We start from the raw sequence: 18,395 nt of genomic DNA, 5'->3' as shown, positions 1-18,395 counted from the left end.
CAGAGGGCCTTCTCGGTGGTGGCGCCCTCCCATCAGATATCAAAAAGATAAACAACTACCTGACGTTTAGAAGATATCTGAAGGAAGCCCTGTTCAGGGAAGTTTTTAATGTGTGACATTTTAATGTATTTTTAATCTTTGTTTGAAGCTGCCCAGAATGGCTGGGGAGATCCAGCCAGATGGGCGGGGTACAAATAATAAATAATAACAATAATAATAATAGTCTTTTTCGTGTTTGCTGTGTGCAAGGCCTGCCTGGGAGGTGAGTGCCAGGTGATGAAGGAGTGCCTGCTGCTGCCTGCCAAAGTAAGGCGCTAGCCTCACGTTCACCTTTGCCCTGTCTCCATTGGGCCACTAAGCCTGGGGGCACCCTCTTTCCAGGCCCTGTGGGGCAGTGTGAGGAGGCCCCTTTCTGTGGGACAGGAGGGGCAGCTCAGAGACCGGGGGCAAAGGACTCCCAAGGAGATGGGAGAAGGGAGGAGGCTGAGGATACCATAAGGGAGCGTGTTCGAAAAAGGGCGAGAGGCTGCCAGCTCTGCAGGCAAGGGGTGATCTAACTGGGCTCCAGAGCCCCCCAGGGGTGGTACAGAAAGAACATACAGTGGTAACTTGGTAGTCAAACGCCTTGGTTCCCAAACGCCAAAAACCCGGAAGTAAGTGTTCCGGTTTTCGAACATTTTTCGGAAGCCGAATGTCCAATGCAGCTGTCGGCTATTGTTTCCGGGGCACTTGCACCAATCAGAAGCCGTGGCTTGGTTTTCGAACATTTCGGAAGTCAAACAGACTTCTGGAACAGATTAAGTTTGGCGCTTCTGTTTTTGCTCTTTATTTTGCGTTTTTGTTGCTTTCTCGGTTTATTTTTGTGTCTGCGTGGAACCCAGTTCAGCTACTGATGGATTGGTTTGGTGACTGCGGAAATGGATAAAAGCCCTCCCCCCCATCCAAACAATGACTATCATCAGTTCAGGTAAGCAAAAAATAATGATTTTAATTTTTATCATCTACAATACTGTCTTGTTTGCTTTATAGTACAGTACATTGATTCTTGCTTTCATTTTATGGATCAGTGGTCTCGTTAAGAGTAAAAGCCATGTGAAATTGCTGTTTTAGGGGTTGTTTTTAAAAGTCTGGAACGGATTAATCCGCTTTGCATGACTTTCTATGGGAAAGCGCACCTTGGTTTTGGAACGCTTTGGTTTTGGAACGGACTTCTGGAACGGATTAAGTTTCAGAACCAAGGAACCACTGTAGTTGGTCATGGGAGCTGAGGACCCAAAAAGGTTGAATACCTCTGGTCCAGTGATGTCCAGTGAGCTACAATCTGCTACAGATGTTTCATCTGGCTGCAAGGAAGGCAATTTAAGGGACAGTTGTTGCAAAGCGAAGTCTCCACAAGCAAACAAAGGGTTGCATTTTCAACCCAGACGTTTCTCCCTTGTTGTTCTCCTCCTCCTCCTCCCTCCTGGGTTCCTGATTTCCAGAGAGCTCAAATCACTCTTTGCTATCCCCTCCGGGTAAGGCAGGGCGTCTGGGAGATGAATGAACTCTCAGAGGCTGGATGAATGGCAGGGGAGCCCCGGCCCCCTAGCTGCCTGGAGGGATGGAGTGGGAGCAACAACGCTCACCTGGAATGCAGAAATAAAAAAGGGAGGGAGATATATTTCTGCAACACATCGTCAGCTCTGTGTGGACATGCCCAGAGAAAGGGGAAGAGAGAAAAGAGGTGGGAGGGATTCAGGTGGGCAGCAAGGAAGATTTGCACTAGTTAATAGCGCTAACCATGTATTTGTACAATCTTCTTTTAAAGGCAGCTAGGTTGGTGGATGGATGCGGGTGGCACTGTTGGTTAAACCACAGAGCCTAGGACTTGCTGATCAGAAGGTCGGCGGTTCGAATCCCTGCGACGGGGTGAGCTCCCGTTGCTCGGTCCCAGCTCCTGCCAACCTAGCAGTTCAAAAGCACGTCAAAGTGCAAGTAGATAAATAGGTACCACTCCAGCGGACCCGTCAAAGTGCAAGTAGATAAATAGGTACCACTCCAGCGGACCCGGAAGCTGTACGTTGGCTCCCTCGGCCAGTAAAGCGAGATGAGCGCCGCAACCCCAGAGTCGGTCACGACTGGACCTAATGGTCAGGGGTCCCTTTACCTTTACCTTTATTTAAGACAATGTCCTTCTCACTCTCTTCAAACAATCTAGGAAGCCCAAAACTCCTACAAAGTTAATTTCACCCTGAAGCATTTGGGGTTGAAACAAAGAACCCAAATCAGCTTTCCTCCAACCCCCCCCCCACTCCTGCATTCGTTACGTTTTTTGCCATCCCATCTAAAAAAATTCTAAATAACGCCCCCAGCCTGAGCGCCCCCACCCCAAAGTTGCAACTTAATAAGACTAGAGAATATTAAGCTGTGCAACATTAATTAGCTTCCCCAGGAAGTACAAGGGATAAAGGCAGCTTTTATATGGTCTGACCGCGTAATTACAGGGGCTGCCTGGGAAAAAATGTTAATACCAGACCAGGGGAAATGTGTTTCGCATTAGCCCCGACGTGAAATTTGCTGGAAATAGTGAATGGAGGAACGTACGGCTTTAGTTGCCTCTCTTCTGACGTGAGAACGATCGTCGATGCTTAATTTGATCCAGGCCTCAGCCTCGGAACTGCACAAATCAGAGTCAGACCATTGGTCCAGCGACCTCAATATTGTCTACACTGGCTGGCAGCAACTGGCAAGGGGTTCAGGCAGGGGTTTCCCCCAGCCGTACCTGAAGGTGCCAGGGAAGATGGGCTGTCACTGAGTCACGACTTGTGCTATGATCTCTTTCATCGGGTCAACCGGAAGCTTAGGGAGAGCGAAAGCTTTTGAGAGCATCTTGGCGGAGATGCAGGGATGCTTTTGCTGCGGCCGTCAGCATCTAAGAAGATGGAGGAGATGACAGTGTATGTGAATAGGATCTAGGGGTCTTGGTGGACTGCAAGCGGAACATGAGCCCAAGGTGTGATGCGGCAGCAAAAAAGGCTGATGCTATTCTAGGCTACATCAACAGAAATCTAGCTTCCAGGTCATGGGTAGGCAAACTAAGGCCCAGGGGCCGGATCCGGCCCAATTGCCTTCTAAATCCGGCCCACGGACGGTCTGGGAATCAGTGTGTTTTTACATGAGTAGAATGCGTCCTTTTATTTAAAATACATCTCTGGCTTATTTGTGGGGCATAGGAATTCGTTCATTTGTTTCCCCCCCCCAATATAGTCCGCCCCCCCACAAGGTCTGAGGGACAGTGGACCGGCCCCCTGCTGAAAAAGTCTGCTGACCCCTGTTCCAGGTCAAGGAAGTGAAATCGTAGTACCACTCTATTCTACCTTGGTGAGGACACGCCTGCAATACTGGGTACCACAATTTAAGAAGGATGTTGACAAGCTGGAAGGTGTGTAGAGGAAAGTGCCTGATATGACTGAGGGTCGGGAAGGCAAGCCTGGTGAGGAACCGTTGAAGGAGCCGGGGATGTTTAGCATGGCAAAAGAGGAGAGTGAAAGGAGATATATGAGATATCTGCTCTGGTCAGACCTCACCTGGAGTACTGTGTCCAGTTCTGGGCACCACAGTTCAAGAAGGACACTGACAAACTGGAACGTGTCCAGAGGAGGGCAACCAAAATGGTCAAAGGCCTGGAAACGATGCCTTATGAGGAACGGCTAAGGGAGCTGGGCATGTTTAGCCTGGAGAAGAGGAGGTTAAGGGGTGATATGATAGCCATGTTCAAATATATAAAAGGATGTCACATAGAGGAGGGAGAAAGGTTGTTTTCTGCTGCTCCAGAGAAGCGGACACGGAGCAATGGATCCAAACTACAAGAAAGAAGATTCCACCTAAACATTAGGAAGAACTTCCTGACAGTAAGAGCTGTTTGACAGTGGAATTTGCTGCCCAGGAGTGTGGTGGAGTCTCCTCCTTTGGAGGTCTTTAAGCAGAGGCTTGACAACCATATGTCAGGAGTGCTCTGATGGTGTTTCCTGCTTGGCAGGGGGTTGGACTCGATGGCCCTTGTGGTCTCTTCCAACTCTATGATTCTATGAGAGAGCCATCTTCAAATATTTCAAGGGCTGTCGCACTGGAGAGGGAACAAGCTTGTTTTCTCCTGCTCCGGAGAGTTGAGGACTTGAATGGCCGGTGGCTGGAGCCAGCTGGGGCCCGGCCAAATGCCCCCGTCTCCCCGGACGCATCCCAACAGCGCCATGGGCATCATGATGGGCGCATCGCGGGGCTTGGCAAGCCACCTGGGAGATCCACAGGGTCGGGCCGATGAAGTGGCAGCTGCTAGTCAACATTGCTGGTGAGTGGGAGGCGCCGAGATGCGCTCCTGAGCGTGTGCAGAGTGCGTTCCTCCTCCAGGTCCGGAGGCAGCTGCAGGACAGGATTGCAGGATATTTATATTTTTCAAAATACACTGGACGCTCAGGTTGCGAACGTGATCCGTGCGGGAAGCACGTTCGCAACCCGCAGCGTTCGCAACCTGCAGTGCAGTGTCTGCGCACGCCCGGGTTGCGATTTGGCACTTCTCCGCATGCGCAAAGTGTGATTTAGCGCTTCTGTGCATGCGCTGAAACCTGGAAGTAACCCGGTCCGGTACTTTTGGGTTCGGCGCGGTGCACAACCCGAAACGTCTGTAACCCGAGGTGTGACAATATAGTACGGCCCCTCACAAGGTCTGAGGGACAGTGGACCGGCCCCCTGCTGATAACGTTTGCTGACCCCTGCTCTAGTCCTCAGTGAGGCTGTCTCACCCACAGATTCCAAACTGTAGGTGTGGACTCCTCACAATCTCTCTCTTAATTCAAGAATTGTTTTTTTAAGCATAAAGCAGCTGCAGCAATTGCAATCTGGATCACCGGAACTGCTTATCTCTTGCCCTTTAGGCCTAAAAACCCCCACCATAATTGCCCCTTCCATGATCTCTTTATCTTGGTATCTTGTTCCCCAAGGGGCCATCTTGATAAGAAAAATGGCTCCTAAGGAAAAGGCTCATTTCCTTGTTCAGACCTCAGATTCCAAAGCAGTGGTAAAACCCACAAAAGACATACCCCAGTCTCATAATACGCTGTTCTATCCCAGTTCAGACTATTTGTCCATCAGCGCTGTCTGCGCTGAATGGAGCTAGCTCAGTCATCAGATCTTGAGATGCTTAACCTCAGGGTGGTGAATTCGAGTCCCACGTTGGGCAAAAGATTCCTGCTTTACAGGGGGTTGGACTAGATGTCCCTCGGGGTCCCTTCCAACTCTACGATGACCGGCAGCTGCCCTCCAGGGTCTCGGGCACACAACACACTTACTGATCCTTTTTTCCTAAACTTGGAAACACTGGTTCCGGAAAAAGGGACGCTTTGCGTGTGAAAGCAGGTTTTCTGCCACTTAGCTTAGCCCGCAACGCGTGGAAAATACTTCTCCAACTGAAGAAGTACCCGTATCCTGTGTGAGAGTCTGGAGGCATTTGGAGGATGGATAGCGGCTAACAAATTGAGGTTGAATCCTGACAAGACAGAAGTACTGTTTTGGGGGGACAAGAGGCGGGAAGGTGTGGAGGACTCCCTGGTCCTGAATGGGGCAACTGTGCCCCTGAAGGACCAGGTGCGCAGCCTGGGAGTCATTTTGGACTCACAGCTGTCCATGGAGGTGCAGGTCAATTCTGTGTCCAGGGCGGCTGTTTATCAGTTTCATCTGGTACACAGGATGAGACCCTATCTACCTGCAGACTGTCTCGCCAGAGTGGTGCATGCTCTGGTTATCTCCCGCTTGGACTACTGCAATGCACTCTACGTGGAGCTACCTTTGAAGGTGACCCGGAAACTACAACTAATCCAGAATGCGGCAGCTAGACTGGTGACTGGGAGCAGCCGCCAAGACCACATAACACTGGTCTTGAAAGACCCACATTGGCCCCCAGTACGTTTCCAAGCACAATTCAAAGTGTTGGTGCTGACCTTTAAAGCCCTAAACGGCCTCGGCCCAGTATACCTGAAGGAGCGTCTCCACCCCCATCGTTCTGCCCGGACACTGAGGTCCAGCTCCGAGGGCCTTCTGGCGGTTCCCTCAGTGCAAGAAGCCAAGTTACAGGGAACCAGGCAGAGGGCCTTCTCGGTGGTGGCACCCGCCCTGTGGAACGCCCTCCCACCAGATGTCAAAGAGAAAAACAACTACCAGACTTTTAGAAGACATCTGAAGGCAGCCCTCTTTAGGGAAGCTTTTAATGTTTAACAGACCACTGTATTTTAATGTTTTGTTGGATGCCGCCCAGAGTGGCTGGGGAAACCCAGCCAGATGGGCGGGGTATAAATAAATTATGATGATGATGATGATGATGAAGTGTCCCATGCAACAGGCTAATAAATTCATTATGGTGGACGGCAGCCCATTTCACCTAATGCAGGACTTGTTAGCCTTACACGGACCCTAAGAACTAGGCATTTGGTGCCTCTTCAATAACTTTTTGGGATACCAAATTGGAAGGGACCCAAAGGTCATCTAGCCCAACCCCCTGCAATTGCAGCTCAGGTTGAGCTAGCGCAGACGGCGAAACCTACAGCATGCCTGACCCTCAGACACATAGAAGTAAACTCTCTTTACTGCTCAGCAATACGGCCAGCTCTGCCATTAGGCAAAGTGAGGCAACAGCTTCAGGCAGTGCCCTAAATTAGAACTACAATTCCCAGCGCCTTTAAACTACAGTTCCCGGGGGAGAGATGTTTCTGCTTTAATTGTACGGTGTGTACCCAGCCCAAGAGTCTTTCATATTCTCTGTGTGCAAAAGGCCTGCCTATTGTGGCCTCTGTGTATTCCACATTTTAAAAATGAAAGACAACAACGGAAAAATCTGAAGAGACTGCATTGTGGTTTTTTTATTATTTCTTTGTCCTTTGCACAATTGTTTCTGCCTTTAGTTGCCATGGCAAAGAATTATGCAGGATTCTGGACTCCTGCCCACAAAGGTTCATGCACGCAGAATTCCTGGTGCATGGCATAATCAAAAACAGGCCTAGGAAGTTGGTTCTGGTAAGGAAATATCTCTCTGCTCATGCTCAGAGGCAATTTTTCCTCCGGCCAACCTGAATGTATGCAAAAAGATTATTCCAAGCATTGCATGAGATGGGAGACAGGCTGCAGTCCTACACAGGATAGTTACCTAGGAGTAAGCCCCATTGAACCCACGGGGGCTTACTTCTGAGTAGACGGAGGATTGGATTGCGCCGCCTGCCACACCATATTGGCACTTCAGAAAATCATAAACGCAACCTATTCTGTCAATTTGATTTCCTTCCCCTTTCTTTTTTCCTTTCTCCTCCTGTGATGAGGCTGCATTTTAATGTTTCAATGTTTTAATGTTGTATTTTAATCTTGTTTTTAAGTTGTATTCATTCAACTTGTTTTTATTATTGCTTGTTAGCCGCCCTGAGCCTGGCCTTGGCTGGGGAGGGTGGGGTATAAATAAAATTATTTATTCTTATTGTTGTTGTTGTTGTTGTTGTTATCTAGGCATGAAATTATCCTAGTTTAAGAACATTGCACGGGTGGCGCTGTGGGTTAAACCACAGAGCATAGGGCTTGCCGATCGGAAGGTTGGCGGTTCGAATCCCCCCGACAGGGTGAGCTCCCGTTGCTCAGTCCCTGCTCCTGCCAACCTAGCAGTTCGAAAGCACGTCAAAGTGCAAGTAGATAAATAGGTACCACTCCAGCAGGAAGGTAAACGGCGTTTCCGTGCACTGCTCTGGTTCACCAGAAGCGGCTTAGTCATGCTGGCCACATGACCCGAAGCTGTACGCCGGCTCCCTCGGCCAATAAAGTGAGATGAGCGCCGCAACCCCAGAGTCGGCCACGACTGGACCTAATGGTCAGGGGTCCCTTTACCTTTACCTTTAGGCATGAAATTATCCTAGTTTAAGTACATTGCAAGAGATGAAGATGGCATCCTAGATTATTTCACATCTGTTCCAGGTTCAAAACTCCACGTTTTTACAATCTAAACAGCAGTAAGGGAAATCTGGGACCTGCTCTGTGTTACTTCTGAGAAAAGTCAGCCCCACAACCCAGACACGCCTGTCTTCAAGCCTTGACTGACCACAGATTTTCACATGAATAATACTTAGAAAGAAAAACCCCACAATTTTAGGGAAAACAGATTTGTACTTGCTGGAGTTAACCCCCTGGAGTCACAAGTACTATTGAGGGCACAAGTCCCATTCACATGAATGGGATTATTTTCGTCTAGCACAGCCCCCATTCACTTCAATGGGACTTTTGTAACGGAACTCGCCTTTCGATTGTGCCCTACGAAGTTGAAGTTTAATAGACTTTTAAAATCTATTTTCTCAGGGACCCTCCTTTACAAAGTACAGACACAAACCCAACAAGCAAAATACAGTTTAATGCTTTAAATGCTGTGTGTTTGCCTGCAAATTAACATCAATGGGAGGCAATGTTTGGTTTCCCTTAAATTGTGGGTATTTCCGCCCCCCCCCATCATGTTTCACTAAAATTCACATTCCCCCGTCTTTCGTACTGCTTAATAAGCGCTTGAGGGAAGATTTAGATCACATCGCCTTCAAAAATTCCAAATATCTTTCCAGAACCATTTAAGGGAAGACACCCTGAGGCAAAGTCCACAGTCCTATACATCACAGAGGCATGTAGCCCTGAGCAAAAGCAGAGGCAGCTAGCCAGCCTCAAAGAAACACCAGCAGACTTTGCTCCACACATTCAAGGTTTTGTATCTGCGGCCTAACAACAGCTCTCTGTGTATGCAAAAACCTGGCGCTACAAAATGCACCCCTGTCAAAGCTGGAAGATCTTCAGAGAGATCAAGTGGTGTTAATAAAATAACCTGAGCCAACTTTGCTACAGTGGTGCCTTGCTTCTCAAGCTTAATCCGTTCTGGAAGTCCGTTCTAAAACCAAAGCGTTCCAAAACCAAGGCGCGGTTTCCCATAGGAAGTAATGCAAAGCGGACTAATCCGTTCCAGACTTTTAAAAACAACCCCTAAAACAGCAATTTAACGTGGATTTTACTCTCTAACGAGACCACTGATCCACAAAATGAAAGCAAGAATCAATGTACTGTACTATAAAATAAATAAGACAGTATTGTAGATGATAAAAATTTAAAATATTATTTTTTCGTACCTGCACTGAAAATAGTCATTGTTTGGATGGGGTTTTTAAAAATCCATTTCCACAATCAATCAATCAATCAATCAATCCGTGGGTAGCTGAACTGGGTTCCACACCATCACAAAAACAAATTAACCGAAAAATCCTCAAAAACAAAAGGGCAAAATAAATAGCAAAAACAAAAGTGCCAAACTTAAACTGTTCTGAAAGTCCATTTGACTTCCGAAATGTTCAAAAGCCAAGGTGCGGCTTCCGATTGGTGCAGGCGCCCTGGAAACAATAGCTGACTCCCGCATCGGATGTTCGGTTTCCGAAAAACGTTTGAAAACTGGAACATTTACTACCAGGTTTTGGGCGTTAGAAAACCAAGGTACCACTGTACTTCTAAGAGAAATCCCTCCTTCGTCACGCCTGTTCATCCATTACCGTTTACACTGTAAGCTCCTAGGAAGCAGGGACTTATGTGTCTTTTACCTCACTATGGCACCAAACACATGGGATAAAGAATAGTTAATAGTTAATCGTTTCTACCCAAATGCAATTCTGGTTTTAAACGCAGTACAGTGGTACCTCGGGTTAAGTACTTAATTTTTTCCGGAGGTCCGTACTTAACCTGAAACTGTTCTTAACCTGAAGCACCACTTTAGCTAATGGGGCCTCCTGCTGCTGCTGCTGTGCCGCCGGAGCACAATTTCTGTTCTTATCCTGAAGCAAAGTTCTTAACCAGAAGCACTATTTCTGGGTTAGCAGAGTCTGTAACCTGAAGCGTATGTAACCTGAAGCGTATGTAACCCGAGGTACCACTGTATTTTAAAATGGAGTTTCGGAGTTTTTAGGAGTTTCTGAATGTCTTATGTAGATTTTTCAATTTCATTGTTCTGTATGGGACAATGACAATAAAGATATTGTATTGTATTGTATTGTATTGTATTGTATTGTATTGTATTGTATTGTATTGTATCATTGCTGCTTGTCCTCCCCACCCCATTGCCCTGCTCACAGTTGTGAAGAATATTCTTACATTATGAATGGTCCGTCTCACCATTAAGAAAAAGAGGTCGGAATAGGCCAATATATATGTGGACTGTCCCTGGATCAAGCGATTTTTCTTCTTTAAGTTATCAAAGCTCTTAACCGAGCTCAAGTTAGCAATCTGAACTGAGCCAGATGTTTAACTGACAATCAATCACAGTCAGTCCATCCTTTGAAAAATCAGACTTGAGAGCTGTTTTGCCTCAAAATGGTAACTGGACCTTCCATTTTGGCGACTGCAAACCTTGGCTTAAAGGGCCATTTGGCACCTAGCTTACATATATGAGTTTCTAACACTGCCGTCGAAAGCCAATACAGCGTGAAATACTATAACCCAGTAGAAGAAGAGGAGTTTGGATCTGATATCTCGCTTTATCACTACCCTAAGGAGTCTCAAAGGACGCGGGTGGCGCTGTGGGTTAAAGCCTCAGCGCCTAGGGCTTGCCGATCGAAAGGTCGGCGGTTCGAATCCCCGCGGCGGGGTGCGCTCCCGCTGCTCGGTCCCAGCGCCTGCCAACCTAGCAGTTCGAAAGCACCCCCGGGTGCAAGTAGATAAATAGGTAAACGGCGTTCCGTGTGCTGCGCTGGCTCGCCAGATGCAGCTTTGTCACGCTGGCCATGTGACCCGGAAGTGTCTCCGGACAGCGCTGGCCCCCGGCCTATAGATGTGAGATGGGCGCACAAACCCCAGAGTCTGTCAAGACTGGCCCGCTCGGGCAGGGGTACCTTTACCTTTACCTTTTAAGGAGTCTCAAAGCGGCTAACATTCTCCTTTCCCTTCCTCCCCCACAACAAACACTCTGTGAGGTGAGTGGGGCTGAGAGACTTGAAAGAAGTGTGACTGGCCCAAGGTCACCCAGCAGCTGCATGTGGAGGAGCGGGGAATCGAACCCGGTTCACCAGATTACGAGTCCACTGCTCTTAACTACTACACCACACTGGCTCCCAGTGATGTCCAACCAGTCGACAGGTAGATTCCCTGGAGATTGCGGTCGATCGCAGGATACTTTTTGATCTCGTGATTAAAGAAGATGTGGAATGAATGTATCCACCCTCCACCCCCTCCCCCCCAAAAAAAACCTCAACCACTCTGGGTAGGACATTGCCATTTTTTAAATACAGATTTATATAGATCACAGTCTCCCCATCATTCTGCCCAGACACTGAGGTCCAGTGCTGAGGGCCTTCTGGCGGTTCCCTCCCTGCGAGAAGTGCGGTTACAGGGAACCAGGCAGAGGGCCTTCTCGGTGGTGGCGCCCTCCCATCAGATGTCAAGGAAATAAACAACTCTCTGGCTTTTAGAAGACATCTGAAGGCAGCCCTGTTTAGGGAAGTTTTTAAAAGTTTGATGTTTTATTGTATTTTTAATCTTTGTTGGAAGCCGCCCAGAGTGGCTGGGGAAACTCAGCCAGATGGGTGAGGTACAAATAATAAATCATAATCATAATCTTGTGAGTTGGATGTGTCTGCTATAACCAATTAACCAATAAGTAAGACGAAGACGAGTCGAAGATACTGGGCAGCTGAAAAGACTGAGGGCTCTTTCTGCAAGATTCCTTGGTCCTCATACACTTGTACAGACCAATTTAAATCACATATACAGAGCAGAAACGACAGAACTTGCTCCCAAAAAGGATGCTTAGGACTTTAACATGCTATTTAATCCGTAGCACAACTCCCTAAATACCACTGCGGAAGTAAAGCCACACGAATGGGCTTCACGGCCAGGTTAAACGTAAAATAAATTGCAGCCTCGAGTCTCAGAATAACCCTGCTCACATTTCACAACAGGCGAACCAAGTCTGAGCTGCAGTGGTGGGCTGGAAGTCCAAGGTGAAGTTGGGAATTCGAACTCTTGATCTTGTTTCCCTCTAGCCCTTCCCCTTTTTACTGGGGAATCGTGGAACTGCACAGAATCATAAAACTGCAGAGTTTTGTGCTATTGTAGACCCTTCTGCCAAGGGCCGAAATTTAGGCTCCTTGTGTTTGCTGTCACTAAAAAGCACCAGGAGCAATCATACCTAACCACATTGCATACAAAATATTATTATGCATTAAATTTGCATGCCACCCTTCGCCCGCGGATCTCCGGGAGGTTCACGACGCAAAATCACAACATAAAAACTGCAAAATGCACAGTGAAAACGCCCTTCCTGTTTTAACCAGAGGTAAATCTCTGTACCTTCTCGAACACAGATCCCGACGCAATGCATGCGAAACAGCCTCATCTATGCAAAAGTGGGGACAGAGAAAAGGAAGGGTCCCTCTTTTACTTTCCATCACCCCAAAAGCAAAGCTGACTGGGTAATTTAAAGGGCAACTATTTTATATTTTGAGATCTCAAGTAGAGAGTCTGGATTTCCCAGGAAAACACCCTCTCACCACTGGTGAATGTGCTTTTAGTACTCTAAGGCTGGCAAGGGGGCCTGTTTCCTTTCTCTCTCAGTCTCCTCCACCTGGTGACAAGTCCTTTAGAAGCCAGCAGTTCGAAAGAATTCAAGAAGTTCTGGAGAACTGAGACCTTATCACCCTTTTTCCAGAGGGTGTGGGGCAGTGAAATAAATTGCCCAAGCTTTGGAGCCAGCTGCAAGCCTGGCCGGCCTCACAGGGCTGTTGTACTCTGCCCCCCCTTTTTTTAATCTTGTGATATCTTTTGAAGAAGGGTGGTATATATATCTACAGTGGTACCTCGGGTTAAGTACTTAATTTGTTCCGGAGGTCCGTTCTTAACCTGAAACTGTTCTTAACCTGAAGCACCACTTTAGCTAATGGGGCCTCCTGCTGCCGCTGTGCCGCCAGAGCACGATTTCTGTTCTTAACCTGAAGCACTATTTCTGGGTTAGCGGAGACTGTAACCTGAAGCATATGTAACCCGAGGTACCACTGTATTAAATAATACTAAAACAATACAAAATAATGCACAGTAAGTGCTAGGGAAACAAAAACAAAATCTGCACAGTAAGTGCTAGGGAAATGAATGCCACCAAATCATAATTTGTTTTGTTTTTTTCCTCATCTGTTTTTAGTCTATTGTTATCCTTTAGCTTTAAATTACTGTTGCTGCCTTTTCTTTTTTGGTTTTATCTCTTTTCATTTGTAAACAGCTTTGAGATTATTTTTTCAACAATCAAGCAGTACATAAATTTTGTGCGATTAGAGAGATTAAGCAGTACTCTCGCATTTTAAACACCCAGCCCCAGTTATGAGGGTCAGGAGAGGCGTTTGCTGCGCGCTACTCCAGGCTGAGAGCAACGCGCTCTTATTTATGCTCAGAGGTACTCTTTCAGACCATCCGAAAGAAGCTGCAAGCCTCTTAAATCCAACTTTGCGCGTGTGCTGGGAAACTAGCGCGCTGCTGCTCCTACAAACTATTTCTCCAAACTCGTGCACTTTAAACAAACGTCCCCCCACACACAATATATATAAAAAAAATCACGGACCAACTGCATCAGCCAAATTCAAACTCATCGTCAAGTCCCTGTCCGGACACACCCCAGCCACGCCCTTCCTTGAAGACGGAGATCCTCTGGAAGAGCGCGGCTTACTCCCGAGAAAGCGCGCAAGTCCCCCTTCATTTCCTTTGGAGAGATCGACGCGCAACTTTCAAATCCAAGCGGTGGTTGTTTTCCAAGGAGCGAAGGGCGCGCAAAGATCTTCGCCCACCCGAACCCAAATATGACCCAAATATCCAAGTTTCCAAGGGTCGAAAGGGAACGGAATTAATTGGAGGGGGGTGGGAATAAGCTCCGGTGGGGAGGAGGAGGAGGAGAGGACAGGATCCTAGAATTGCGAAGGTGCAAGGGAACCCCAAGGGTCATCCAGCCCAACCCCCGCTTGCAACAGCGCAGGAACCGCGTGGAAGACGAAAGCTGCGTTAGTAATAGGAAGACAAAGGCAAGACTCACCTGAGCAGGGAGGGATTGGAGCAGCAGCAGCAGAAGGCAGGTAAACGTGGCTCTGCTCACTTTCACGTCCGTTTCACCAGAGACTCTTTCTTGGAAATGCATCTTGCACGCCCCTCAATGATATATATATTTCTTTTTCTTTTTTAATGCAAGCTAGGAATGCTTCGATCCGAATGCACAACCGCTCTTTTCTTAATGGGTGTGGGGTTTTTTGGGGGGGGGATAAATAAATAAATAAATACAGAGCCCCCTCCCGCCCACTGCTTAACAAGTTACCAACCACCAAACGCTTCTCGCGGTCCAAAAATTTGGGTAGAGAGCGCGCTCTGCAATCGCAGAGAAACGGGACGCACTTTTCTCGCCAAAGAGGAGTACAGATTTGTCCCTTCCTGTCCCTCCTTCTTTCTTTCTTTCCTTCTTTCTCTCTCTCCCGATTAAAAAAAATAATAAAGGCAACCCAACTGCTAAAACGAAGCGGCCTCTGGGGAGAGCGAGCGCGGAGCTGCGTTTGGCATCTGGAGAGGCCGGAAAGCCGCTCCAGATGTTGCTCCAGAGGCGTCGGCGCGCGCAGGAGGAGCCTCTTTCTTCCCAGAGGAGGAAGGTTTGCAGCTTTGCAGAAGATAAACGAGGAGAGAGAAAAGTGCGGAGGAGAACAAAAAGGGCGCAGAGTCGCTTGCTGGATCCCTCGCTGGGCGTTGCGCAGCTGTTTTCCTGACCGGATCTCTCTGGCACCGTGGAAGTTCGCCCGGGGCTGGCGAGGGTGAGAGCGGGTTCCTTTCTGCTTCCTTCCCGGCTCCTTCTTTTTCTTCTTCTCCTCCGCCTCCTCCTCGCAAGCCCCGCAAAGGAGCAGCTGCTGCAACGGCCGGGGACGCGCCCCTTCTCCAACACGCGCTCCCTGGCGGCTGACTCGCCCGTCTCCTCCCAGAGGTGGGCGCGCCCGGCCTCGCCTCCTTTCCCTCCCTCTCTTCCCCCTCCTGCCTCTCTCTTCCTCCGTCTTTCTCTCCCACCTCCCTAAATTATTATTTTTTTTAAAAAAAAACCCAGGAAACATACGGACAGCATTTCAGGATCAGGGCAATTGCGCTTCTTCAAGCGCATCCATCAATTTGTGTGTGAAAGCAGCAGTACCGTATTTACTATAAGCTAAACAAGCTCTAGCTTAGGGCCCCACTCTCTTGGGGCCCTCAAAAAAATTAAAGGGGAAAAAAAACCTGGATGCACATTTCCAAAATATAACATTAAAAAAATAAATAATAAAACCTACATACAGCAACAGTGTTTTGTGTTGTGTATCGACCTGTTAGGTCCATAAATTGTTGTTGTTGTTGTTTAGTCATTTAGTCATGTCCGACTCTTCGTGACCCCATGGACCAGAGCACGCCAGGCACTCCTGTCTTCCACTGCCTCCCGCAGTTTGGTTAAACTCATGCTGGTAGCTTCAAGAACACTGTCCCACCATCTCGTCCTCCGTCGTCCCCTTCTCCTTGTGCCCTCCATCTTTCCCAACATCAGGGTCTTTTCCAGGGAGTCTTCTCTTCCCATGAGGAGGCCAAAGTCTTGGAGTCTCAGCTTCAGGATCTGTCCTTCCAGTGAGCACTCAGGGCTGATTTCCTTCAGAATGGATACGTTTGATCTTCTTGCAGTCCATGGGACTCTCAAGAGTCTCCTCCAGCACCAGAATTCAAAAGCATCCATTCTTAGTCATGCTGGCCACATGGAAGCTGTATCCCGGCTCCCTCGGCCAATAAAGCGAGATGAGCACCGCAACCCCAGAGTCGGTCACAACTTGGACCTAATGGTCAAGGGTCCCTTTACCTTTAAATATGGCACTGCTGCTTTCACACACAAATTGATGGGACCTCCCATTTAGAGGCAGTCTTGGGAGAAAAGCAATGACAAACCTAGTTACAGATAGGTAGCCGTGTTGGTCTGCCATAGTCAAAATAAAAAAATTCCTTCCAGTAGCATCTTAAAGACCAACTAAGTTAGTTCTTGGTATGAGCTTTCGTGTGCATGCACACATGTGTATCTTGCCAACAAAGGTCCATATAGTTCAAGCTGTGGTTTTCCCAGTACAGTGGTACCTCCGATTACATACGCTTCAGGTTACAGACTCCGCTAACCCAGAAATAGTGCTTCAGGTTAAGAACTTTGCTTCAGGACATAGGCGCCGACTCCATGGGGCCTGAGGGGGCCCGAGCCCCCTCAAAAATTCGTTTGGGGGGGCTCAGCCCCCCCAATAATCTCGGGCGGCGGTGGGCACGTCCGCGGCTTTTATAGGGCGCCCGGCACGCACCAGCTCAATAACGGGCACCGGTGCGGCGGGGGGCGCCGGGCCAGGGGAGGGGGGCGGCCGGCCTGTCTCCTTGGCAACCCCATTGAGCAGCGCCGGCTCCCCCGGGAGGGCCATCCTCCCGCGCCGCCGATCGCCAACACCGCCGACGCTGTGGCTGCCCGAGCCCGAGCCTGAGCCCGAGCCCTACCCGAAACCTGAGCCCGAGCCTGAGCCCGAGCCCAAGCCCATCAGTCAGTCAGGAAGGAAGGAGAAATGGGGAGGGAGACGAGGGAGGAAAATTGCGCGCAGGGTGAAGAAAGGAGAAGGGCGAACGAGACGAGCTTCCAACCCAAAAAAGGGCTGGAAGACTGGGAGGATGAAGGATCGGGAAAGAAAGCGACGCCTTCCCCGCCCGCGACGTCGCCCGCTTGTCATTGGCAGCGCAGCGGGCGCCCGGTGGCCAGGCAAGCTCGGGCGGGGACCCCCATGCGAATCTAAGACGGGAGAAGAGGGCAGAGCAAAGGGGGTCCCTTCCCCAACCTCCGGCTCTGAGACTTCCCTGCGCCCCAGAAAAGCGAAAGGATTTTCTCTTCTTTTTTTTAATAAATATTTTATTAAGTTTTCAAATACAAAGTTAGAAACATACACTGAAGAAAAAAGTAAAAGAACAAGAAAAAGAAAAAAAGAAAAAGAAGAAAAGAAAACCAACCATTCAATACATTTTTTATATAACTAACTGGACTTCCTCGCATCTCCCTTACCCTGCATTCTTTATAATAAAGATATCAGCAAATTATTACCTTGTTTCGTACCTTATTTTGTACTTTTCAAATACTATACCTCTAAATTTAACATACTTTTCATCAGTTACTTATATCTTAAATTAAACATAGTATTACCTTAGATTTTGACCTTTTCTTACTGAAAATATAATTTCCTGTTTCCCAAATCTAATTGCTGAAGCTATAGTTTCCGAATCGTGTAAATTTTTAACATTCATACAACTTATATTGTTTTTGTAAATAGTCCTTAAATTTTTTCCAGTCCTCTTCCGTTGTTTCTTCTCCCAAATCTCGGATTCTGCCAGTCATTTCAGCCAGTTCCATGTAGTCCATCAATTGCGTCTGCCACTCTTCCAGTGTGGGCAAATCTTGTGTCTTCCAATATTTTGCGATAAGTATTCTTGCTGCTGTAGTTGCATACATAAAGAAAGTTCTATCCTTCTTTAACACTTTCTGGCCAACAATGCCCAAGAGGAAGGCCTCTGGTTTCTTGGGAAAGGTATACTTAAATACCTTTTTTAACTCATTATAGATCATTTCCCAGAAGGCCTTCACTTTTGGACAAGTCCACCGGAGGTGAAAGAATGTCCCTTCAGCCTCCTTACATTTCCAACATTTATTATCAGACAGGTGATATATTTTTGCAAGCTTGACTGGGGTCATGTACCACCTATAAATCATTTTCATAATATTTTCCTTCAAGGCATTACATGCCGTGAATTTCATTCCGGTGGTCCATAACCTTTCCCAGTCCTCAAACATGATGTTATACCCAATATCCTGAGCCCATTTTATCATGGCTGATTTGACTGTCTCATCCTGAGTGATTTTCTCTTCAACCTGCCCTCCATCCTCTTGCAGAAAACTCTTTGCCTGCCCTGCCCGTATCTCGTTTTTGCTTTTTAATTCCACACACGCACCCTTCGGACTTCGTGGCAATCGGGCGCGTGGGTGCGTTTCCTAAGAGAGTGAGGACCCCCGCCTCCTCCCCACCTGCTCCCTCGCCAGCCAGCCAGCCCCGCGCCCTAGCCGGAGAGCCCCGGCCGTCCCCGTCGCGCAATCGGCTGGATCTCCCTTCAGCAGGCCGTGCTCACAACTCGGCCCAGGGACCCCAAGCAGCGGATCTCCGGCTCAGCTGAAGAATCCGGCAACAAGCCCCCTCCTCCCCAATCTCTCCGCCGAAATACACTCCAAAACCCCCCAGATAGGCCGCCGGCCGCCAAGTCTAGTGGCGCCCTGAGCGAGGGTC

At 48.2% G+C, this 18,395-nt stretch overlaps 1 protein-coding gene across 1 annotated transcript in view; it reads right to left on the bottom strand.

Moving 5' to 3' along the window:
* The window catches only part of LOC309514977 (tumor necrosis factor receptor superfamily member 16-like), a 44,429-nt gene extending 29,441 nt beyond the window's left edge, over positions 1-14,988 (bottom strand). The window contains exon 1 of the mRNA XM_082192527.1: positions 14,090-14,988. Coding sequence (XP_082048653.1) covers positions 14,090-14,191 — 102 coding nt within the window. The 5' untranslated portion in view covers positions 14,192-14,988. The remainder of the gene's footprint in view (positions 1-14,089) is intronic.
* Between the last annotated feature and the right edge of the window lie 3,407 nt (positions 14,989-18,395).

Source organism: Podarcis vaucheri (genome assembly GCF_965113315.1).
Source record: "Podarcis vaucheri genome assembly, chromosome: 12".
Taxonomy (NCBI): domain Eukaryota; kingdom Metazoa; phylum Chordata; class Lepidosauria; order Squamata; family Lacertidae; genus Podarcis; species Podarcis vaucheri.
This window is presented reverse-complemented; position numbering and strand designations above follow the sequence as displayed.